Source organism: Sciurus vulgaris, assembly GCF_902686455.1.
Source record: "Sciurus vulgaris genome assembly, chromosome: 10".
Taxonomy (NCBI): Eukaryota; Metazoa; Chordata; class Mammalia; order Rodentia; family Sciuridae; genus Sciurus; species Sciurus vulgaris.
In genome coordinates, this window is record NC_136470.1 from 15,250,123 (window position 1) to 15,276,097 (window position 25,975).

Sequence of the window (25,975 nt, forward strand, 5' to 3'; positions counted from 1 at the left end):
CTTAGGAAATAATCAGTACTAATAATGGATGCTTCATGAAGATTACTTTCCATTCCTTTTCACCAAAAATCCAACCAAAGGTAAGGTAGAATTAAGGGGGCTGTGTGTGTCCATGTATATGCGTTTGTGGTGGTAGTAGTTGGGGATGTTACTCTTTATCATCTGAAGAGTATGAAGAGAACATCTGGGTCAAGGCCTCTAACTCTACTTACTTCTCCCCCTGATAGTTGGCGATTTCCCTGGTACAGCCATAACCTCGGGGTTTATGAATTTACTCTTTTCATCTGAATCAGAAGTTTAAAAATTATTTCCCTATCAAAGCAAACACTTTCTCTAGAAAATGTTGTAAAACTTTAACTTATACATAAAAGATCTTGAGTACTTTTATTTTAAATCCTGAGGTTAATATTTTATTTTTAGAAATAAAATAAGTGATAGAAGGCTGTCAACACATTTCTAATACATCAAAAAACTCCTTAAAGTTTTTTAGATATCTAGGTTCTTGTTAAATCATCACATAGTTTTGAGCCACATCAAAAGCTTTTTAAAACTTTGCTTTCTGCTGATTAAACATTAGAGATGTGAATTCTTTAATGTACATTGAAATTTTAGGGTTACAAAATGAGAAATATAGCTATAGAGATGGATATGGATGTGAATACAGAGATGAATAGAGGTAAAGATTTGGTATGATCCCCAGGAAATTGCCAATTCTTTATCATTAATAGACACACTGTTACCCTAGCCAGTACTCAAATAGTACTCAAAATGATCAGGCAAGCAAGATCATGCATCAGTAGACTCAATGACATTTTTCTACAGCAGAAGACTTGATTGAGTTGAAGAACACATTTTATATTTCTTAGAAACACTCAACTCTTCACGATTATTGTAGCTATCATTTGTGGATCTCATCACTTCAGCCTTTTATTGGAATATTCTGACTGACATAGTTTATAACATAATCCTCCAAAAATATTTACTTCAAGAAGAGCCTATTGGACATAGAGTCAGCCCTCTGCATTCATAGGTTCCACATCTATAGCTTCAACCAATGGTGGATCAAAAATATTGGAAAAAAAATTACATCTCTACTGAACAGGTACAGACTATTTTGCTGGTCATTACTCCCTAATTGATAGAGTATAACAGCTGTTTATATAGCACTGACATTGTGTTAGGTATTATAAGTTCTCTAGAAATGATTTATAGTATATGGGTGGATGTACTTAGGTTATGTGCAAGTGTTATATCATTTTACATAAGGACTTGAGCATCCATAGGTTTTGCTCTTAAGGGGACCCTGAAATCAATCCCCTCAGAAAGCTCGGGATGACTATCTATGTGTTGTGCAGCACACTACTAAGTGAAATTTTACCTCTTTTTCCTCTTTCCTACAGCAGCATACAAGAAACAATCTTCCTTCATCATCACCCAGGACCACAGGAAAGTTATCTGCTGTCAGGGACATACATGTTTTTCTTACTATATTGGTGATGAAGTAAAAGTAGCCCAAGGGCCTGGCTTTGAAATCCTCCCACTGTTTAACTGCTTGATTTGAGACTGATTACTTAATACCCTAGCCAACATTTGCACATTTATTAAAATGCACACGACAACACTTTCCTGCAGGGTTTTTGCCAGGGTTAAATTAAGGAGATGATACAAGTAAAAGCACCTGGTATTCAATGAACACTCTCTTACTGTCATTTCTTAACAATCTTAAGCAACAGATGCAAACCAGTAACTGCCAAAGACTCTTCACTGATGATAATGATCTCCAAGTGGCTATATTGTATTACTAATTTTATAAGTCTCTGATAAACTTCTAGCATGGTTCCCAACTCTGTGCTCCCTGCAGAACACAAATGTAGGAGAAACCCCCCTCTCACCAACTCCTGAGGAACTTTCCTCTGACTTTGGTCACTGCATGCTGAAGGAGCTTTAAGCACAGGCCCAGTCTGGCACAGATGACTTGAGAGTTCAAAATGGCTGTCACAGCCCCTGACTTCCCTTAATGCCATCCTTATCAAGTTGCCTGGTATCTAAAATCCTAGTGGAATTTATGGTTTGATTTCCTACTGAGTGGATATGAAAAACAAAAAGCAAAACACGGAGAGAGAGAAAAAGGTCAACCTCAATATTCACTTATAGTTTAGGTGTAGATGAGGTTCTCCAGAGTCTTTCCAAAGAACAAGGATTAAGAATCTGGATAGAAGAGAGAACCAGAAGTATCAAGGCTCTGAGGATAGGGTGAATCATAACAAAGTTAGGAACAGTCGAAGAAAGGGGACAAGGACAAAATAGGCTTCACATGCATCACAGTTTTGCTGAGCCAGTTTCACACATGTACACAAAAAACAGCCACGCCATTCCCACTTGTGACTATTTCAGCTATGCCACAAAGTTCTCACTTCCATCCTGATATTTGCAGAGAAAATTGTATTATCTTAAAGAGACACCAATGAAATGGGTCCTGAATTTTTTAAATAATGATGTATGATTAATTTGTGCCCAGACATGAAAAATTCTAATGCTTAAAAGAATTTTCTAAAAACAAAAATGTTAGCAGCTATCAGCTTAGGCAGAAACTGGTGTCCTTGACGCTTTCTAAATAAAAACTAAAAAGGAAAAAAAAAAAAAAAAAAAAAGAATGCACCAAAGTCTAAATTTGCATATGAGTGTGCCAGATTTTAGCTCAGCTGGAAAAACACAAAATTCTCAAGTAACTAACATGAAATCCTAGTACCTGGATGGACAACTCTAAATCTTCTTAACTGGAGAAGAACCAGTGATTCTCTAATAACCCAATAGGTAGGATTCATATTTCTATACTGCATATTTTTATTGGGAAAATTAACTCCACAAAGAATGTGGATTAGAAAGTTAACTCTTTGGGATTCCTAGTTCAGAAGTAATAAGGATCTTTTCATTATCTTATTAAAGACAGGCATCTCTGCTTCCAGAAATTACAATTAACTAAGTATCTCTTCATGAAGGACTCTGATGGTAGAATGGATAAGATAGATGATAGATAGATAGATAGATAGATAGATAGATAGATAGATAGATAGATGATAGATAGATAGGATTTTTACCCTAAACCTTGCTTCCTTTATTTAAACTCCTGGAAGTCAATGGTCTATTTGAAGTCTGTGGCTCATTCTGCTATCAATGAAGAATAACCAACTAACACCCCATCCACCAAGGGCAGTCTGTCCATCACGTTCTTTCAATACTTCCTTCAAAATATATTATAAATTCAGTCATCCTTTTCCATTCTTAAATCCATATTCTCATCATTTATCTTTCTGTACCATTATGAAAAGCCTTTCCCATTCTTTCAATATCTCTACATTATGAACTATTCCACCAAATCTTTACCATTTTCATCATATTAGGCCTTTGCTTAAGGACTTTTGAAATGTAATTGCTTCTTCTCAAATACAAACTCTTTTGCTGAACTTTCATTCACTTTGCTCTATTGCTCAGTATTTCTAGTCTATTGCTATCTAAATAATATTCCACCTAAGCCCATAGCACAATGCCTGGCTCAAAGACAGGACTAGGTAGGAAGTGTGATGTTATTTTACAGTTCAGACTTCTACTCCAATTGACTATCCAATATCAGTATTTTCTGAACACACCATGCTCTTCTTGACTCCTCACTTTGGTTTGTGCTTTCTATTTAGAAAGAATTTCTGTTTGAAGAAAGAAAAACAGTAAAAAGATATGTACCCCCTTTTTTGTACCTGGCATCCAGAAATGACACCTTTCCCACATTGCCTTTCTATAACTTACTTGCCTTTAAGCCAGGTTTGGTTATCACCTTTTCCAAGAAGCTGTTATCAACTGCACTGGGTGACAAAGAGATTTTTTTCAAAATCTCTTTGCCTTATACAGTCCATGAGAAGGATTATACTGTAAGCTCCTTTGTGAATCCCATCACCTTTGTCAGAGTGTTGGACACATAAGAACTAAATAAAGGTCAGCTAATGATCAGAGAAGAAGCAGGACAACTCACAATCCACTAATAGCATAACTAGTCCCTAAATAGTTACAGGCCATTTGCACTATAACATCTACCTTGAGCCAGGTGTATAATCCCAGTGGTTTGGGGGGCTGAGGCAGGAGGATCGCAAAGTCAAAGCCAGACACAGCAGCTGAACGAGGCCCTAAGCAACTAGGCAAGACCCTGACTCAAAAATAAAATACAAAAAAGGGTTAGGGATGTGGCTAAGTGGTTAAGCGACCCTGGGACAGCAGGGTGGGGGTGCGGGGGTGGATCTACCTTGACAGTAAGTATGAGACATAGGTTTGGTATACAACCACTTATTAATTTACATTTGCCTTAACACTACACAATCAATCATAATTATAAGGATGAGTTAAATGCTTAATCTCCATCAGGTAATTTGCTAAATACTTAACCTATAAGGTATCATTTCATTCTTACAACAATCCTGTTACTATTATAAACCCCTTATGGAGAACTGAATCCCAGCAAGTTTGAATGACTTAGTCAAGATCACATACAAATAATGATGGAGATGTTCTAGAAATTATGAATCTCTGACTCCAAAGCCCTATGTCCTTAACTTCTACACTAAATCATCTCAGGAATACATGCAAAACAAGAAAGAAAAAAAAAAAGACCTAAAATGACTGGAGGGAATGAGCACTAGGTCAGGTTCATAAGCTATAAACATCTCAGCATTTATAAGCAAAGATATCTCCTTTTTATTGAACTCTGCTTATTCATCAATAATAAATCCAACAGTAAGTAATTACTCCTCCAAAATTCACCTTAGCTAGCTTCTCATTTACTATTAAGGTCTTAGATGTGTTTCTCCTAAATGTGTGATCTGAAGGCCACAAGCACTGGAATTTGAAAGGCATGCACAGCTTGCATGACAGCAAATGTCTATGTGACACCCCACATGCTCCTTATTCAAGAATTTGAAGGGAGTGTTACCAAATATCTGCAAAGCATCTTTTTATGTACTCACAACTTACGTGCATGGAAAAGTTCAGAGTTCTGAACCCTGACTAGTCCTTGAAATCTTGTATTTATAGCATGCATAAACACAGGAGAGGGGTTTCTTTTTCTTTGTAAAGAAGTAATGTATCTCCTGAATCAGAATATATAAGACCTTTGATCATGCATTCTTGATAGATGCTCTCAGATAAACACTGCAATCAGGCAAGGTTGAGAAGTACTGAGCCCCAGCTCCCGGGGAATCCTGAGATTCCCCTATAGGTGCCCTTCCTAGAGAGGAGACATATTAATCATAAGATAAAAATTTAATTTTGGTATGTTCATCATAAGCCTTCATACACATCTTTTTATGAGACTTGAGGATAGAAATTTGCCAGGGTCCAGCCCTAGCAGTGGTCGGGGGTTGTAGGTGGATGGGAGGCGTCGGTGCAGTAGAGAAATAGCAGACAGAGACACCAAGTGTTCTGAGGCTGAATCTCTCTATTTTTCTGCCTCTTTATCCATCTATATTTAGAAATTATTATACTAAAGTAATCATAGTTTTTAACTCAAGTATAGCTACAATTGTTTATTTTCATATTTTTATCTATGTATTATTACTAAATTTTTTGTGTACTATTTTGTGTCCCAATACAGTAAAACCTTCCCAAAGTTTTTCCAATAAGTTTCTAATGATATATTGATTATTAATATTAAAAAGCAACTACACATGGAGACATGCCATGCTATGGCCCCCAACAGGGAGGCTGATCTTTCAACAGAACCGTGTCAAGTGTTGAGTCTTCTACTCCAACAGAACCATGTCAAGTGTCAGAGTGGTAGGAAATAAATGCAGGAGGAATTACTTAAAATAAATAATAACCCATTTTTTGAAACTACTATTAAGAAACATGAATTTCATGAATTTCAAAAGTGGGCATTCTTAGATAAAGAAATGTGGTATACATACATAATAAAGTTTTATTCGGTCATAAAGAAAAATGAAATTATGTCATTTGCAGGAAAATGAATGGAACTTGAGGACATGTTAAGTGACATAAGCCAAACTCAGAAGGTCAGGGGTCATTTTCTCTCTCATGTGGAAGTTAGAGAGGTAAAAGGAAAAGAAGGTTGGAGAGGAAAATATCTCATGAAAGTTAAAGGACAATCAGGAAAACAGAAGAAAGGGAGAGGGGGAGGGAGTAGGGAGGGGAAAAGGGGAAATACTGGAGACTGATGTTGGTCAAATTTCATTGTTATATTATGTGCATGTACAAATATGTAACAAATTATACCATTATGTACAACTATAATGCACAAATTAAAAAATAAAGGTAATAGTAAAAAAAAAAAATGGGCATTTCTGAGATATTTGGAAGAAAAGACAGAAACTGGAATAAAGGAATCTGAATTCATTGATGAAAATCATGTACGAGCAAAAGAGTTCAAATATGATGGCAAATAAATTACAAGTTAAACATCTTGTGCTTCAAGAAGATTTTGTTCATGCAGACCTAATATCAAGATTCACTTTTATATGGCTCTTTTCCGATTAGTGCATTTATTTTCTGGTCCACAATGGTGATGTAAGAACATCACTTGGGTAAGCAAGTTGTATGTACTGAAATTTTCTTTGAAAGACTGTTCATTATGACAGAGCTTCTTCTTTTCATGTGGGACATGAGCAGAAGAAAGAAATCACGCAGCTCCTTCCTCTCTGGGTTGTGGATTTGGGTGTGTGTGTCTTGCGAGCTACTCGCTTGCATGCTGACTTTCCTTGAAATCTTGGATTTATGAAATGCACTTAAAACTGAAAGGATTTTTCTTTTTCAATTAGAGAAGGAACAGGGAATAATGAAGAATTTGGACATGCAAGTCTAAGGACCTGAGTGTAGGACTCCATTACTTAAGAACAGAATGGTCTCTGGGTCTCAATCTTTGTTTCTATAAATAAAGTTCATACCTTCATTACATGGTTCTTTAGGAATTGGAAATAGAAGTGAATTATTAATACAAAAGAGAAGTGCAACTAATGGCAGATGTCACTACTGTGTTGGGTGGGATTGGTTCACCTTTTGGGAGGGTTTCTCTCCACCATTGTTTAGCAGTGTTACTCCTGAGTGAGGATATCATACAACAGCAGGTCATGGGAAGAATTCTGGAAAAATAGATCATGAAGAGTCAAGGCTTCTCCTCTTCCTATTCTGCAATGTGTCCTCTATTGCAGTCCGGAAACTCCAGAGTAGATGTATCACTTACATAATCTCCTGGTGTAATAAACCCCAAGAATGCATTGACTATGTCACATCAGAATTCACAGAGCCCCGCTCCTTACTTCATGTTATTTTGGAATGATCCTGTCCCTTTTCGATCTTTAATTTTTAAAGCATCACACCCACATGGTATTGCAGGGAGAGAAAGAGGGGGAGAATCAGTCCTCAAAAGACCTATGGTTTAAGTGGTAATGTTGTTTGAACATGTGTTTTAGCAGATGGCATTAAGCTGAGAACAAGGCCTGATGCCAGTGGAAGAGAGCCAAGCCCTCCTTTCCTTGCCACTGTGACCTCCCACCACATGAGGTCCTTTGTTCAAAGGTGGTGCAATTCAATATGTGTGTTAAGAGGTCATTGAGGAGAGCCATGACTAAGGGCTCTAAGTATGGCAATCTCACCTCAGACCTTACTATTTCGAGAGGCCCCGCCTCACCTGCCCCATTCATCACTCCTGCTGAGGTCTGTTTAGCCGGAAGTGTGGGAGCACCAGCAAGAAACCAGTACCAAACCACTTCAAACTCAGGCTTCAACAAATGTTACTGGAACTGGGACAGTGATATTTTTGTATTACCTAACCAACTGCCAGCTCTTAATAAACGTTTCCTCATGCAGTTTTAACAACGACATACTCTGCTATCCTTAGGAATGGTTACATCTCTATGAATCTTACTCTAAAAGAAAGCTAAAAAGGAGAAAGGGGGAAAAAAAGAAGAAAGGAACTAAGACAACCAAATCAATGTGGGGAAGGACATCTCAGGAGGAATTTCTGGAAGCCACAACTAACTGCATAATGGAATGTCATGCACCTTCTCTTCACCAGGTCATGCACACATGCAAATTTAAACATCCTCTGTGGAATTAGAGAAGGTGGTGGAAAGGAGGGTCCTGAGGAAGGCAGCCCTTTCCCCCACAGCAGAGCATACCTGGGGCATCATTGAGGCTGAAGGCGATGCGTACTGGCTTATCCGCAGGTACCCTGGCTGTGCTGATCATGTGGGCACCTGAGGCCCGGCCTTCTCCTGGGTCTTCCAGCTGTAAAGACAACGGAGCTCCCTTGTTACTTTACCCAATATCACACCTCTGAATACTCAGAGGCCCTTGAAAATTGGAAGGAAATTTGGCAAATCTCCTTTTTCTACTACAAAAGTATCTGCTTGACCCATTAAACTTCTTTCTGGCTTATACAGAAATTACTTTAGCAATTTTCTAGAACAAATGAACTGTGGCAAAAATCTCTATCTACATCAGTTTTTCAGTATTCCCTCATGCTGAAAAGTTCAATTCTAGCTTTCAAGGTCACGTATATATAGTATTTTATTTTTACTTGAAGGGGATAAAGAGAAGATATTGATATTAATATCTTAATAGGGTATCAGATAACTTCAGATTAGGCTACCTTTTCATGCTCAAAAGCCTAAATTAAATCTGAATTATTGATCTGGGGGTGAGTGGCAAAGAATGAATAGCATGGGATAATTTAAAGAATATCAAAGGCCATTTAATAATATACTACAATTGCGTTGTATTATGTTCTTTAAATATCTGATTAACCACCTATAAATCAATCAAACATTTTTACCTAACTTTTTACCTCTTATCAATGGATGATACAAGCAAAAGATAAAACAACCTATCGGTGTTCTACCCCACCTATTAAATTATCATTTAATTAATGAACTTTGAATGAGTGGGAAATCACCTTACATATAAGATGGAAATGATATGATTGAATAATCATTTCTGTGTCATAAGAGAATTTAGCCCAAATACACTTTAAACAAGATATTTGATAAATTGGTGTTCACAGAGACTAAGAAAAGATATTGTTATAAATACATGATAACTTTGTTATTTAGATATATATATTTAACTTTTCTATTTTTGGTCCTGCTTCCCCTAAACCCTCTGCTCTCCTCATGTAGACAAACCAAAAAACCTGAATGATATTTTAAGGAAAACATCTCTAAAAATGTCAAAATATAAATATCTCTTTAGCCATCCTTAGCAAGATTCTGGGAATTACTGTAGAAGGACATTTTCTCATAGCAAGGTCTTTGCTCTTTCCCATAACTTTTCTGTATCTAAAAATAGTTTTCAGAACACTGAAAATTTTGTTTTTACAATTACATATAGGGTCAAAGTAAGTGCTTATATGCATGTATAGTTAGACATCCATATGTTTGGAATCATCTCATCCAGTATATGGAAAGAGAGCACACTTATACTAAACACCTAGTACAACTTTGGAGAAAAACCAGCAACTCTTTATCACCCAGTTAGCATCAAATTGGGCCCATTCATTTAACACCACAGATAGCAATAAACAAATAAGCACCCTATCCATGTAGTGTACTTCTGAGTTACAAATAGTGGCCTGAGGTATTGAAGAAAAGGCCCACATAAAGCTACAGTTTCTTGACTGAGGATTTGTTTTGTCCTAACTTGGACACAATTCTCTGTAGTTTCTTCTGCTTAGAATCAAGTACTTTGCCAGCCACCTGTTCCTGGAGAAATAGCACAGACCATCTCAAGTTTAACAAAACCATCGAAATCCCCAAAAGTTAAAGTTAAAAGAAAAAGTCTTGCTATTGCACACTGTACAATCCCCAGCCCCTTATCATAACATCAAAGGACAGAAAGCTAAACTCCTTTCGGAGTAAATCTCCCAACACTTTCCTGCACCAAGAAATAAGCACAAGAGGTAGATATTTGCCTCCAGAATTTTGTAAAGAGTCCCCTAGTATATTTTCCAGCTACAGGAAATGAAATTGATAAACACAGCTAATTACAACCCCTCCCCCAGCACAACGGAAAACATCTGTCTGCCTGAGACAGGATGGTGTCGAGGCTGGGTGGATTTTGAGTTCCACACAGCATCGACCACAAGAGCCCCTAAACCAACTTGCCTTTCCATCCCACCTCCTGGGAAGACAGGCCACTGTGTCCTGCTCTCGGCTGTAAGCTGTGACCAAGCTTTGGTTAAGGTGCTGGTGCTCCGAGCAGTTTGTTCGCTTTTCACACCTGTCGCCTTACCTCACTTAGTTGAGTGTCTGCACTTGTGTAATCCAGGACCAGCCACTGCCTTGGCCAGTCGCTGCCTTTGTGGAGTGAAGACTCAGTGAGCAACCCAGCTGCACCTGCTGCATAGCAGCCGCTGACAATCTGAGGAGCAGGGACAGCTGTCAGGGCTGCACGCTGCTACCTGCTCTGCCCCAGACCCCAGCGTCCCACGGGACCTCCCTGTTCCGCTTCCCTCCACAACCCCTCTCTCCTTTCCTTGCCTCTCCAACAGCCAGGATGTTGTCATGTTTCTACAAAAAGCAAGAGCAAAAGAAAACCCTCCTCCTGTCAGAGGCATTGATAAACAGCAAGTTGTGGAGAGTCCAAATGTTTTAATTCATTAGTCCTGGCAAACCTAAAATACAAACAGACTTGCTTCACAAGACAGGAATGTCTTCAGCGTGACCCAATCGGTGTCTGTGTCTATTCCAGCAAACTGGCAAAGATAGCATGACTCTAGTCAGCAAAAATGTCCGCTGCTCCAATCAGCTCCGCCACACCAGCCACTTTGGACAGGCCACAAGCTGGCTCTCAGATGATAGCAGCGATGATCCCGGTTAAGAACGTGAGGTTTGAGATTGAGCCCGTGATGGGCTTGATGACTTGATCCATTCTACAAATGCAACCAACCGCAGAAGAGTCAATGGTAAATAGGAAAGGAGCATTAGGATTTTTCAACCTTTTTAACAACTGTAAACTTGGAAACCAAGAGTATTTAAAAATAGTTGGACCATAAGGTTAAATAATTTAAAATAAACAATTATAAAAGAATTCAAGGACAAGCCAGAGGCTAGAAAATATTCATGCAAAACACACATTGGATAAAGGACAGATGTCCAAAATGGAAAAATGAATCTTCAATTCTATGACAGGAAAACAAACAACACAGTCAAAAAATGGGTGAAATATCTGAACAGATAACTCAGCTAAAAAATACCTACAGATGACAATTAAACCTATGAAAAGATGATGAACTTCATATGCCATTAGGAAATTATGAATTAGTACAACACTGGCAAGCCACTACACACCTACTACAAGAGCCAAAATCCCAAACACTGACTCCATCAAAAGCTGGTGAGGCTATGAAAGAACAGGAACTCTTCATTCACTGTGAGTGAGAGTGCAAAATGGTACAGCCACTTTCGAAAAACAATTTGACAGTTTCTTACAAAACTAAACAAACTCTTACCATGTGATCCAGCAATGACATTCCTCAGTATTTACCCAAGTGAGCGGAAAACTTATATCCACACAAAAACCCATACACAAATGTTTATAGACGCTTTATTCATAATCCTCAATTCTGGGAAACAACCAAGATGTCCTTCAACAGAAGAGCAGACATACAAACAAGAACATTCGGACAACAGAATATTATTCAGGGATAAAAAGAAATGAGCGATCAAGTCTACAGACTATGTGATTCCAACTACATGGCCTTCTGTAAAAGACAAAACTATGGAAATAATAAAAAGATTGGTGGTTGTCAGAGGTTCAGGAAGAGAGAATGGAGGGAAAAATAAGTGAGGTACCAAAGATTTTTAGGGCAGTTAAACTATTGCATATGATCCACTGTGATGGTAGACATATGTCATTACAGATTTATCAAAATCTGTGGACCCTGCAGCACCAAGAATAAACTCTGACATGAATTGTGATATTTAGGTAATAATAATGTATCAGCATTGGGTCAAAATTGTAACAAATGGATCATCGCACTAATGTGAAATGCTAGTAAAAGGGAAATTAGGAAGGATGAGGGTGAGAAAATATATAAGAACTCTACTTTTCATTTTTTTTTTTTTTTTTTTTTTTTGGTGAACAACCTAAAACTGCTCAAAAAAATATTAAGTCAACAAGTAAAGGACTTAGCAAATGTGCGGGCTTTTCATTGCTGTGACCAAAATACCTAACACAAACACATGAGGAGGAAAATTGTATTGGGCTCACAGTTTCAGAGGCTTTAGTTGATGGTTGGCCTGCTCCATTGCTTTGGATGGAACATTGTGGAAGAAGGACATGGCGGAAGAAAGCTACTCAGTTCATGGGAGCCAGGAAGCAGAGGGGTGCGATGGCAAGGAAGGGGCTAGGGACAAGATCAGCCCTTCCAGGCCACACCCCAATGCACACTACCCCCACCTACACACACCTCCTAATAATCTGTTCAAAATTACTATTCCATAATATGAATTAATCCACTGATGAGGTTAGAGCCCTCATGATTCAATCATCCTCTTAAAAACCCCACCTCTGAACATTGCTGCACTGGGGGGGCAAATCTTCAGCGCAGGAACCTCTGAAGGACATTCCAGATCCAAACCACAATACTGTTTCCTTGTCATTTCCTTGATCAAATGAATGGAAAATTAATTTGTTATTACATAAATAGCTATAAAGTTGTATAGATTCAGACAATTAGAACATTCGTATAATAACCTATTCTTTCCAAAAAAAATTATTACTATTTTAATGTTATTTTACAGTTAGGAATATCACCTTATGTAATTTATTATAATCTATCAAATGAATTTTTTATCCACTATGCCATTTTCATCTTCCAGACAAGCTTAGAGAATAATTGTGGTCAGTACTGTCATTCCTCCTTGACAAATGAGCAAACTGAGACACAGAAAAGTTAAACAATAAGCTCAAGGACAAATGATCATTGTGGAATAAAGGACTCAGGTGCCAGTTTTCTAATTTTTAGTTCATGCTCTTTCTACCACACCAGGATGCACTCCATTAAGCATGTAACTGACTTTTTAGTTCAGAATAAATCTGACTCTCAGCTTTTGGCTGGAGGAAATAAAGGTATAACTTTCTTCTATGATCTGTCATTTAGGTTCATCTGACATCAGCCACTTTTACACCTAAGCGCAACCCCAAGAATATCAAAGTTGCACATCTTGTGTGTGCCAAGTGGATTTGGAAGTGGATATCACATCCGAGTAACCTCCCAAATCAGTCCCCTGGGTCTGCCTTCAGAAAAGCTGATGATGGCATTGACATTACCAAGGCAATCTGTGGTTATCAGTGAAACTGACAGTTCAGAATGGAAAGAGCCAGAAGGAGCTAGCACCTTCCTCTTCTGCTCTGATCATCAAAGCTCTTGCCACATCATCCAGAGATAGAAAGGGACAGTTGTACATTAAATACAATGAAAATATCTCCTTCTAGGATATTGGCAACAACACCTGACAGATGCAACTGCTCTTTATCCCAGAGAAGTGTTGAGAATCATTCAATTATCCTGGGGACTTCTCAGTGTGCGAGCTACAATATTGATGGCTGCATCCTCATCACATTAAAGATGACATTGAGAAAGGTGTGGCAGATACTACAAAGGAATGTGTTTCATTAAAGAACCATTTGACAGTGAGAAGGGAACAAACAATAATAGATCTGAAATCATCCAAATGTACTCTTTCTGCATCTAATAGTACAAAATCAAATTTTTACCATCATAATTAATATTTGCCAACTCTTCTGCTCTCTTAGGAGCAATGATGTATTTCTTGACTTTACCCAAACAAGTACAAGAGATCAGCAAATCCAAAACCCAAGTGAAATCCCTACCCACCACTGAAATCCAAAATAACTACATGGCATTTTAAGAATGCAATGGAATTATACTAATTTCATCCAGAAAGGACTCATGTGCACATCAAAATATTAGCAGATTTACAATATGTTTCTGAGTGGTATAAGTGTATAAGTTTTATTTTATTCCTTTTAGCAATAGATGCTTTTACTTTTGTTAGTCAGCCTTCTGTCCCTGCAACAAAAGACCTAAATAAATTCATCAATCAATTTAAAGGAGGAAAGGTTTATTTTGGTTCATGGATTCAGTAGTTCATGATCACTTGAACCCATTGCTTGGGGCCTGTGGCAGCATAATACATAGTGATAGGAGCACATGATGGAGAAGGATGCTTAATTTATGGCTGCCAGGAAGCAAATAAAGATAGAGGAAGAGAGATAAGTCTTAGAAGATATAGGCAGCAACACTCTCCTCCTCCACAGCCCAGAAATGAACAGTAAAAGAACGACTGACCAGAGAAGTGGGTGGCAGGTAAACACTCTAAAACTCAATATTGGATCATTTGAGACTGGGAGGCACTTTAAATTTGGCTATTGGTGTAGAAAACAAGGACAGGATTCCTTAATCCTTAACCCTTAACCCTAACTTGAGTGGGGTCATGGGGGAAAGGTAACAAAGAGAGAAAGAGGGAGAGAAAACACTCACAACCCCTCTCTCCTTTCCTTGCTGAGAGGAGGGATGTATACAAGTTAAAATGGATTAGGAGCAACGAAGACAGTGAAGGATATCACATAATTCAGCCCAAATTGTGGATAAAATGCTGTGCTGGACAGGGCAGCCATTTTGTAGAGCCCATAGCTAAATTAAATCACTATGGTTTCTCCCCATCTGTAGACATTAACAAATAAAAATACATGAAACATCCCTGAAATGGGTCATCTCAGTAATCCATCTAGAAAGAACTTGAAGAGGGATTGCTGCTAACTAAAGGTTATGATAACACCCACCCCACCATGAATAAGGGGGTTGGGGTGAGGCTGACCCAAATCACTCCTGGGAGGTGCTAATTCCAACCCAGCACTCCCCACAGTCACTGTAGAAACTCAAATGAAGACAGGCAACCCAACCCCCATCATGGTAACAGGTAAAACCCCAGCGAGCTGCACCAGCCAGGGTAGAGGCTTCTGTGAGACAGACTGCCCACAGAAAGCCTACACCCACAGGCCCCAAAGTTGTAGACAACCCCCAAGCATTCTGGTAGCACCACTACAAAGAAGGACCTGAAGAGGAGAGCAGGTACTCAGCATTCCACAGCAGTCAGAAACAGCCTTGTGCCCCAACCCCCAACAGAAACAACGAGCAGATACAGCATCCTACAACACAGAGACATGTGCTGGCTAACCAGTACTGACTGGCAAGAAAACCAGAGCATCCAGGGAAGTAGTTCTTGTGCCCAGCACTTCTAGGAGGGCCCACAGCTGGAAGTCCCAGAGTTGCCAGCTAACTCAATTCTCATTCAGATGCATAAACCCAGAAAAGGCATTTCCTGAGGATAACACCAAGCAACCAGCAAAGAACTTTGTGCATACACAAAGGCAGTATACCCTAAAAAGTGATTTACAGAAGACCATCCCACAGACAACAGCCACCACACAGTGTGCCTCAATAAAAGCCCACTGACCTGTGACGTGTGCAGGCAGCAGCCCTGTGCTCCCCCATGGGACACCCAGCACCACTTCAATCCAACTACAGTACAGTATCTTTGACCTCCTCACCCCACACACTCCAAAACTGTATATGGAGGAGCCCACACTGGATGTGACAGTGCTGATACATGGAGCCTTCCTTCAGGAAGTCACACAAAGACTGCATCCCCTAACAAGGAGTAATATGGCTGCTAAGCCACAGACAATGAGAGACCATCTCTTCTGAGCCATCAGAAAACTAGTAGATACACAGACACACCAAAGATTGGAGGGGGCCCCCTTAGAATGATTTCAGAGATGAGCTGGTGTGATCACTACCTCCACATTCACAGAAACTTAGAGGTAAAGCTGAGGAATGGTGGGCATCTTCTAAAGGTCCTAAATCCTCATGAAATCCAAATCAGGAAGACTCAATAAAAAATCTACCCACCTTGGTGTGAAATACATAAATACCTCTAATGTTAATTTTGATCTTGCAGGTACTGTTTTTCATGTTGAATTGAAAGATATTCCCTAAATTATTTCATATTCCTGCTCTCAAACCAACTAGTAGTATATCCTCTGATGGTTTTAAAGCATTAACAAGAAACATTCTTTCTGTCTTTGATTTCCTAACTCAGGTTTACACGTTCCTCATAGTCTCTCCTTTCCTTCTTGCCTTACCTGCTCCTGCTTCAAATTCTCTGATTTTTCCTTTGTTTTAATCTTAGTTTGTATTATTTTTTATATCTTTTCTCTTTCTTTATTCGTTGCCCATTTCTCTTCACCCCTTTCCAACCCCTCTGTAGTATAATAGTCATTCTACTATCTTTATTAACTAATTTCTCAATCTACTCAAGAATATTACTACATTTTATACTTTGATTAGAGGAATTGTGGAGAAATTTTCAATAAGAGTTTCCCCCTAAGAGTTATTAGTACATGACTTTGCTCTGAAGTGATTTTTAGTTAATAAAGTATTAATTATTTAGTTAATAAAGTATTGTCTCTCAAAGTGGTTGTGGATATTGGGCATAGCAGAGGGTACACATTGAGTGAATATTTTTCCAGCCTGGAACAGTTAAGAGAAAGATCAATGAATAGTCCTTTGCATAAATGTGGAAGATATTATAATTCCTGCAGATGTGTAGACATACAGACACCATGAAAAGACAAGGGAAAAAGCCACCCTAAATAGGTCACAACACTTCAACACCTGATCCGATTGACACCACAGTGGAGGAGAAGATTTTTAAAAAGTTTAAATTTTATAGTTAAATGTTCAGTGAACTGAAAAAAAAAAAAAAAAAGGATATGAGGAATGAACTAAGTAAGAGAGGAAAAAAAGAGAAAGTGAAAGTCATTTCAATAAAGAGATACAGACTGTGAAAAAAGAACCAAACAGAAATCCTGGAGATGAAAAATTCAATAAATCAAGTTAAAAATTCAGCTGAAATAATCACCAGTGGATTAGACCATGTAGAAGACAGATTCTCAGGTCTCAAAGGCCAAGTATATAATCTTGAAAATAAAGTTAACAATAAAGAAAAGATGTTAAAAGAGACCATGACCAGAATACTCAAGACATCTGGGATAACATTAAGAGACCAAATATAAGAATCACTGAAACAGAAGAAGACACTGAAATATAAACTAAAGAAATACACAACCAGTGATCCAAGATGGTGGACTAGAGGGAGACTGCATCTCCAGTTGCTCCAGAACCCAGGATTCAAGAAGGGGAGGCATTGAGAGACTCGGACTAAAACAGAGCCAGGGGGTGAGTCTCCCCCACCCAGTGAAGCGCTGCAGGGGTGGCAGGCCCGGATTCGGGTGGTTTATTAGAGTAGGGCAGGGCAGCTAGAGTCTTCCCCAGGCAGCTCTGTGCACTTCGGCAGTGGGCTCCTCCCACAGGGCCAGATTCTCCAGCATCTCAGAGCAGGCCCACCAGTGAGAGCCTTTCTACACAGAACCAAGCTTAAAGTCCCTGAACCAGGGCGGCGAGTTCCTGCCCACAGGTTGCTTCAGGGACCAGGAAAGGGCAGCCAGGGACTTGCCGAAGCAGCCCGCAGCCCGGCCCCCTCCAGCGGGAAGCACCTTTCCAGGAGAGCTTCTCGAAGCAGGCCCCCCAGTGAGAGCCTTCCACACAGAGCCAGCTCCAAGTCCTGGAACCAGTAGCGGGCTAGGGGCTGCTTTCCTTGGAAGCACTGCATTACCATGTTACTCCAAGACTTCAGGCTACTGATGGCAGGAAGGTGAGACACTGGAAATCTACAGGGACACTATAAGCAAATAGAAGAATTCTGCAATATCACAAAGTCCCACTGACATCTGACCAATATGAGAAAACAAGGGAAGAAAATGTCCCAAACGAACCTAGATACTATATCAATAAACCCCAATAACAGCACAGCAGAAGAAATGTCAGAAAGGAAGTTCAGAACATACATATTAAATCAATCAGGGAAGCAAATGAGGAGATGAAAGAGCAAATGCAGGCATTAAATGATCGCACCAATCAACAGTTAAAGGAGCAAATACGTGAAGCAACAGATCATTTCAATAGAGTTAGAGATATTGAAGAAAAACCAAACAGAAATCCTTGAAATGAAGGAAACAAAAAACCAAGTTAAAAACTCCATAGAAAGCATAACCAATAGGATAGAACACCTGGAAGACAGAACTCAGATATTGAAGAAAAAATATTTAATCTTGAAAGCAAAGTTGACCAAACAGAAAAGATGGTAAGAAATCATGAACAGAATCTATAAGAATTATGGGATATCATGAAAAGGCCAAATTTAAGAATTATTGGGATTGAGGAAGGCTTAGAGAAACAAACAAAAGGAATGAACAATCTATTCAATGAAATAATATCAGAAAATTTCCCAAATCTGAAGAATGAAATGGAAATCCAAGTGCAAGAGGCTTATAGGACTCCAAATATACAAAATTACAACAGACCCACACCAAGGCACATTATTATGAAAATACCTAACATACAAAATAAAGACAGAATTTTAAAGGCTGTGAGAGAAAAGAATAAAATTCCATTCAGGGGGAAACCAATAAGAATATCAGCAGATTTTTCAATCCAGACCTTAAAAGCTAGAAGGACCTGGAACAACATTTACCAAGCCCTGAAAGAAAATAGATGCCAACCAAGAATCTTATACCCAGCAAAACTTACTTTCAGATTTGACGATGAAATAAGATCCTTCCATGATAAACAAAAGCTAAAGGAATTTACAAAAAGAAAGCCAGCATTGCAGAACATTCTCAGCAAAATATTCCATGAGGAAGAGATGAAAAACAACGATGCAAATCAGCAACGGGAGGAACTAGCCTAAAGGAATAGCCAAATAAAGGGGAAACCAAATCATGTCAAAAAACAAAAATGAATCAAATGACTGGGAATACAAATCATATCACAATAATAACCCTGAATGTTAATGGCCTGAACTCATCAATCAAAAGACATAGACTGGCAGAATGGATTAAAAAGAAAAATCCAACATTTGCTGCCTGCAAGAGACTCATCTCATAGAAAGAGATACTCATAGACTAAAGGTGAAAGGATGGGAAAAAACATACCATGCACATGGACTCAGCAAAAAAGCTGGAGTATCCATCCTCATTTCAGATAATGTGGACTTCAAGCCAAAACTAGTCAGAAGGGATAAAGAAGGACATTACATACTGCTTAAGGGAAGCATAAATCAGCAAGACATGACAATCATAAATATCTATGCCCCAAACATTGGCTCATCCATGTACGTCAAACAAATCCTTCTCAATTCCAGAAATCAAATAGATCACAACACGATAATGCTACGCGATTTTAACACACCTTTCTCAGTGCTGGGTAGATCGTCCAAACAAAAATTGAATAAAGAAACCATAGATCTCAATAACACAATCAACAATTTAGACTTAACCGACTTATATAGAATATACCATCCAACAAAGAATGAATACACTTTCTTCTCAGCAGCACATGGATCCTTTTCTAAAATAGACCATGTCTTATGCCACAAAGCTACTGTTAGCAAATACAAAAAATACAAAGATAGAGATAGTACCCTGTACTCTATCAGAGCATAATGGATTGAAATTAGAAATAAATGACAGAATAAAAAACAGAAACTTCTCCAATACCTGGAGATTAAATAATACACTATTATATGATGAATGGATAACAGAAAACATCAGGAGGGAAATAAAAAAATTCTTAGAAGTAAACGAGAACAAAGACACATAATATCAAAATCTCTGGGACACTATGAAAGCAGTACTTAGAGGAAGATTTATTTCATGGGGCGCATTCAACAAAAGAAGTAGAAATCAACAAATAAATGACTTAACACTACAGCTCAAAGCCCTAGAAAAAGAAGAGCAGACCAACACCAAAAGTAGTAGAAGACAGGAAATAGTTAAAATCAATGAAATTGAAACAAAAGAAACAATCAGAAAAATTAACAAAATAAATAGTTGGTTCTTTGAAAAAGTAAACAAAATTGATAAACCCTTAGCCACACTAACAAAGAGAAAGCGGGAGAAAACTCAAATTACTAAAATTCAGAATGAACAAGGAAATATCACAACAGACACGAGTGAATTACCTAAACTGAACGAGAAGGACATACACAACTTAAATAAATCAATTTCAAGCAATGAAATAGAAGAGGTCATCAAAAGCCTACCAACAAAGAAAAGTCCGGGACCAGATGGGTTCTCAGCCGAGTTCTACAAAACCTTTAAAGAAGAGCTCATTCCAAAACTTCTCAAAGTATTCCATAAAATAGAAGAGGAGGGAACCCTCAAAAACTCATTCTATGAAGCCAATATCACCCTGATACATAAACCAGACAGAGACACATTGAGGAAAGAAAATTTCAGACCAATATCCTTAATGAACATCGACGCAAAAATTCTCAACAGAATTTTAGCAAATCGCATACAAAAATATATTAAAAAGATAGGGCACCATGATCAAGTGGGTTTTATCCCAGGGATGCAAGGTTGGTTCAACATCTGGAAACAATAAATGTCATTCACCATATCAACAGACTAAAAGGTAAGAATCACATGATTATTTCAATAGATGCAGAAAAAGCATTCGATAAAATACAGCATCCCTTCATGCTCAAAACACTAGAGAAAATTGGGGTAGTGGGAACATTCCTTAACATTGTAAAGGCCATCTACACAAAGCCCATGGCCAATATCATTCTAAATGGTGAAAAACTGAAAGCATTCCCCCTAAAAACTGGAACAAGGCAGGGATGCCCTCTTTCACCACTTCTATTCAACATCGTTCTTGAGACTCTAGCCAGAGCAATTAGACAAACCAAAGAAATTAAAGGGATACGAATTGGAAAAGAGGAACACAAACTATCCCTGTTCACTGATGACATGATTATATATTTAGAGGAACCGGGAAATTCCACCAGAAAACTCTTAGAACTCATAAGTGAATTCAGTAAAGTAGCAGGTTACAAGATCAATGCCCATAAATCCAACACATTTTTATACATAAATGATGAATCTTCAGAAAGAGAAATTAGGAAAACTACCCCATTCACAATAGCCTTGAAAAAAATAAAATACTTGGGAATCAATCTCACAAAAGAGGTGAAAGACCTCTACAATGAGAACTACAGAACACTAAAGAAAGAAATTAAAGAAAACCTTAGGAGATGGAAAGATCTCCCATGTTCTTGGATAGACAGAATTAATATTATCAAAATGGCCATACTACCAAAAGTGCTATACAGATTCAATGCAATTCCAATTAAAATCCCAATGATGTACCTTACAGAAATAGAGCAAGCAATTATGAAATTCATCTGGAAGAATAAGAAACCCAGAATAGCTAAAGCAATCCTCAGTAGAAAGAGCGAAGCAGGGGGTATTGCAATACCAGATCTTCAACTCTATTACAAAGCAATAGTAACAAAAACAGCATGGTATTGGTACCAAAATAGACAGGTAGATCAATGGTACAGAATAGAGGACATGGACACAAACCCAAATAAATACAATTTTCTCATACTAGACAAAGGTGTCAAAAATATGCAATGGAGAAAAGATAGCCTCTTCAACAAATGGTGCTGGGAAAACTGGAAATTCATATGCAACAGAATGAAACTAAACCCCTATCTCTCACCCTGCACAAAACTCAACTCAAAAGTGGATCAAGGACCTCGGAATCAGACCAGAGACCCTGCATCTTACAGAAGAAAAAGTAGGTCCAAATCTTCAACTTGTTGGCTTAGGATCAGACTTCCTTAACAGGACTCCCATAGCACAAGAAATAAAAGCAAGAATCAACAACTGGGATAGATTCAAACTAAAAAGCTTTCTCTCAGCAAAGGAAACTATCAGTAATGTGAACAGAGAGCCCACAGAGTGGGAGAATATCTTTGCCACTCATACTTCAGATAGAGCGCTAATTTCCAGAATCTATAAAGAACTCAAAAAACTCTATGCCAAGAATACAAATAATCCAATCAACAAATGGGCTAAGGAAATGAACAGACACTTCACAGAAGAAGATGTACAAGCAATCAACAGATATATGAAAAAATGTTCAACATCTCTAGTAATAAGAGAAATGCAAATCAAAACTACCCTAAGATTTCATCTCACACCAATTAGAATGGCGATTATCAAGAACACAAGCAACAATAGGTGTTGGCGAGGATGTGGGGAAAAAGGTACACTCATGCATTGCTGGTGGGGTTGCAAATTAGTGCAGCCACTCTGGAAAGCAGTATGGAGATTCCTTAGAAAGCTTGGAATGGACCCACCATTTGACCCAGGTATCCCACTCCTTGGCCTATACCCAAAGGACTTAAAATCAGCATACTACAGAGATACAGCCACATCAATGTTCATAGCTGCTCAATTCACTATAGCCAGATTGTGGAACCAACCTAGATGCCCTTCAGTTGATGAATGGATAAAGAAACTTGGTATATATATATATATACAATGGAATATTACTCCACCATGAAGAATGATAAAATCATGGCATTTGTCGTCAAATAAATGAAATTGGAGAATATCATGCTAAGTGAGATAAGCCAATCTCAAAAAACTAAAGGATGAATGATCTCGCTGATAAGCGGATGAGGACATATAAGGGGGGGTATGAGGGGTTAGCATTAGGGTTAGGGTTAGGTTTAGGGTTAGGGATAAGGAGGGTGGTAAGAATGGAGAAAGGAAGGACTGTATAGAGGGAAAAGAGGGGTGGGAGGGGTGGGGGGGAACGGAAAAAATAACAGAATGAATCAAACAATATTGCCCTATGTAAATTTATGATTTTCAATTAAAAAAAAAAGAAATACACAACCTACTACAGTGATGCAACCATATCAATGTTCATAGCTGCTCAATTCACAGTAGATTTTGGAACCAACCTAGATGGCCTTCAATTGATGAATGAATAAAGAAACTGTGGAATATATACACAATGGAATATTACTCAGTCATAAAGAAGAATAAAATTATGGCATTTGCTGGTAAATGGATGGAGTTGGAGAATATCATGCTAAGTGAAATAAACCAAGCCCAAAAAACCAAAGGCCGAATGTTTTCTCTGATAAGTGGATAATGACATATAATGAGGAGTGTGGGTGGCAGGGGGGAAAGAGAAGAATAGAGAAACTTTGGATTGTGTAGAGGGAAATGGGGTAGGAGGGGATGAGAGAAGGAAAGAGTGGACTGAGACAGACATCATTACCCTACATACATATATGATTACATGAATGGTGTGAATCTACATTGTATACTATCATAGAAATGAAAAGTTGTACCCCATTTGTGTATAATGAATCAAAATGTAGTCTGTAAAAATAAAAATTAAAAAAAAATAATGAACCAAATAGAAATACAAAAAAGTAAGAAAAAAAAAGAAAAGAAAGAAAGAAGAAAAAAAGAAACACACAATCTTTCAATGAAATAATATCAGAAAATTTAACAAACCTTACGAATGAGATGGAGGTCCAAACACAAAAGACATTTAGAACACCAAACAGACAAGATTAAGAAAGAACCTCTCCAGGATGCATTATAACTAAAATGCCTAATATACAAAGCAAGGGTAGAATTTTTAAAGGCACAAGATAATCATCACAGGTTACATTTAGAGATAAACCAATTAGACTTTCCTCTAATTTCTTAGAGCATTAAAAGTAAGCAGGGTTTAGAATATTATACACCAATCCCTAAAAGATAAAGGGTTCCAACCAAGATTGCTATATCCAGCAAAACTATCCTTCAGAATTTAAAATGAAATAAGAACCTTCCATGGTAAGCAGAAATTTCAAGAATTTATAACCACTACAAAACATACTTGTGAAATACTTCATGCAGAAAGAAATGAAAAACAAATATCCAAGAGCCAGTATATGGATGAATCTCATTAGAATAGTCAACTAAAGAAAAATTAAGTCTGAATTAAACCTCCAAAAGATATCAAAATGGTAGGAAATAAAAATCATCTGTAATAACACCAAATGCAAATGGTCTAAACTCTCCAATAAAAATACATGGATTGGCAGAATGGTTTAAAAAACAGAACCCAGACATTTGTTGTTTGCAAGCAATCACCTTACAGAAAAAGACACCCCTAAGCTGAAGGTGAAAGGATGAAAAAATTTACTTCATACAAATGAAGACACAGAGTAAGGTTCTCATATCTGACAAAGTAGACTTCAAGTCAAAATTAATCCGAAGAGACAAAGAAAATCACTTCAGACTGGTTAAGGGACTCATCCAACAACAATATGTATGATCACAAATATTTATGCCTCATACATCAGTGCAAAAAATCATATATTGATCATTTCAATATATCTATCTCATCAATAGATAGGTCATCCAGACTCAAACTAAGTAGAGACTCTTAAAACTAAAAAAAAAAAAAAAAAAAGGAAAAAAATGCTATTAATCAACTGGGCCTAAGAGACATCTACAGAATATTTCATCCACCAACAACTGAATTCACTTTCTTCTCAGCTGCCCCTGGAACATTCTCTAAAATATGGGAGAGGGATCAAGAGAGAGAGAGAGAAAGAAAGAGGAAGAGAGAAATTCCTTGTATCCCAGCAGATTATAATGGAATGAAATTATAAATAACCAGATAAAAACAGAAACCACTTTAGAATGAGGTTATAGGTGATTGGGAGAAGTAAAAAAAAAAAAAAAAAAAAATATTCTTAGAAACAAAACCTATGTGACAAATTGGTGCAAACACTCTGCAAAGCAGTATGGAGATTCCTCAGGAAACCTGGAAGAGAACCACCATTTGACTGCGTTATCCCACTCCTCGGTATATACCCAAAGGACTTAAAATCAGCATACTACAGTGATGCAGCCACATCAATGTTCATAGCAACTCAATTCATAATAGCTAAGCTATGGAACCAACCTAGATGCCCTTCAGCAGATGAATGAATTGAGAAAATATGATATATATATATACACAAATATGAAAATATGCATATATAAACACACACACACAATGGAATATTACTCAGCCATAAAGAAGTATGAAATTATGGCATTTACTGGTAAATGGATGGAGTTGGAGATTCTTGTTAAGTGAAATAAGTCAATAGCAAAAAAAAAATGTCCAAATGTTCTCCGTGACATGTGGATGCTGACACACAATAAGGGGGAGGGTGGGAAAGACTAGAAGTTCAATGGATTAAACAAAGGGAAATTAAGGGAAGAGGGGGTAGGAATAGGACAAACAGTAGAATGAATTGGACACAACTTTCCTGTGTTCATATATGAATACATGACCAATGAAACCCCACACCATGTACAACTGCAAGGATAGGAGCCTAATTAGAATATTATACTCTGTGTATAATATGCATAATATGTTAAAGCACAGTTTACTGTCATATATATCTAAAAATAATAATTTAAAAAAATCTCTGTGACTATATGAAGGCAGTTCTAAGAGAAATGTTTATAAAATTGAGTGCCTATATTAAGGAAAAGCAACAATAGAAAGATCCCAAATAGTCTAATGTTACACCTTAAGGCCCTAGAAAGCAAAGACAAACTAATTCCAAAATCAATAGAAGACAGAAATTAAGATCAGAGCTGAAATTAATAAGTTGAGAAAAAAAATAATAGAAAGGATCAACACAGAAAAAGATGGTTCATTGAAAAGGTAAATGAGTGATAAACCCTTATCCAAACTAACCAAAAGAAAGAGAGAAAACCCAAATCAATAAAATTAGAGATGAAAATTAGAGATGATATCCCCAAAGACACTTTTGAAATTCAGAGAATCATTAGGAAGTATTTTGAAAATTTATACTCCAATAAACAGGAAAATATAGAAGAGGTTGCCAAATTTCTAGACACATACAACCTACTCAAACTGAATCATGAAGATATAGAAAACCTAATA

The 25,975-nt window shown here is 37.7% G+C and overlaps 1 protein-coding gene across 3 annotated transcripts in view; it reads right to left on the reverse strand.

Moving 5' to 3' along the window:
* MAP3K7CL (MAP3K7 C-terminal like) overlaps positions 1-25,975 on the reverse strand; it is a 74,207-nt gene that overhangs the window by 29,825 nt on the left and 18,407 nt on the right. For 2 of the 3 annotated variants that reach the window (XM_079155714.1, XM_079155712.1), the window contains exon 2: positions 8,175-8,283. In XM_079155714.1, the coding sequence (XP_079011840.1) occupies positions 8,175-8,244 (70 nt within the window). In that variant the 5' untranslated portion in view covers positions 8,245-8,283. Of the gene's footprint in view, positions 1-8,174; positions 8,284-10,284; positions 10,796-25,975 lie in introns of those variants that run through there. The other variant, XM_079155713.1, reaches the window with a different exon arrangement.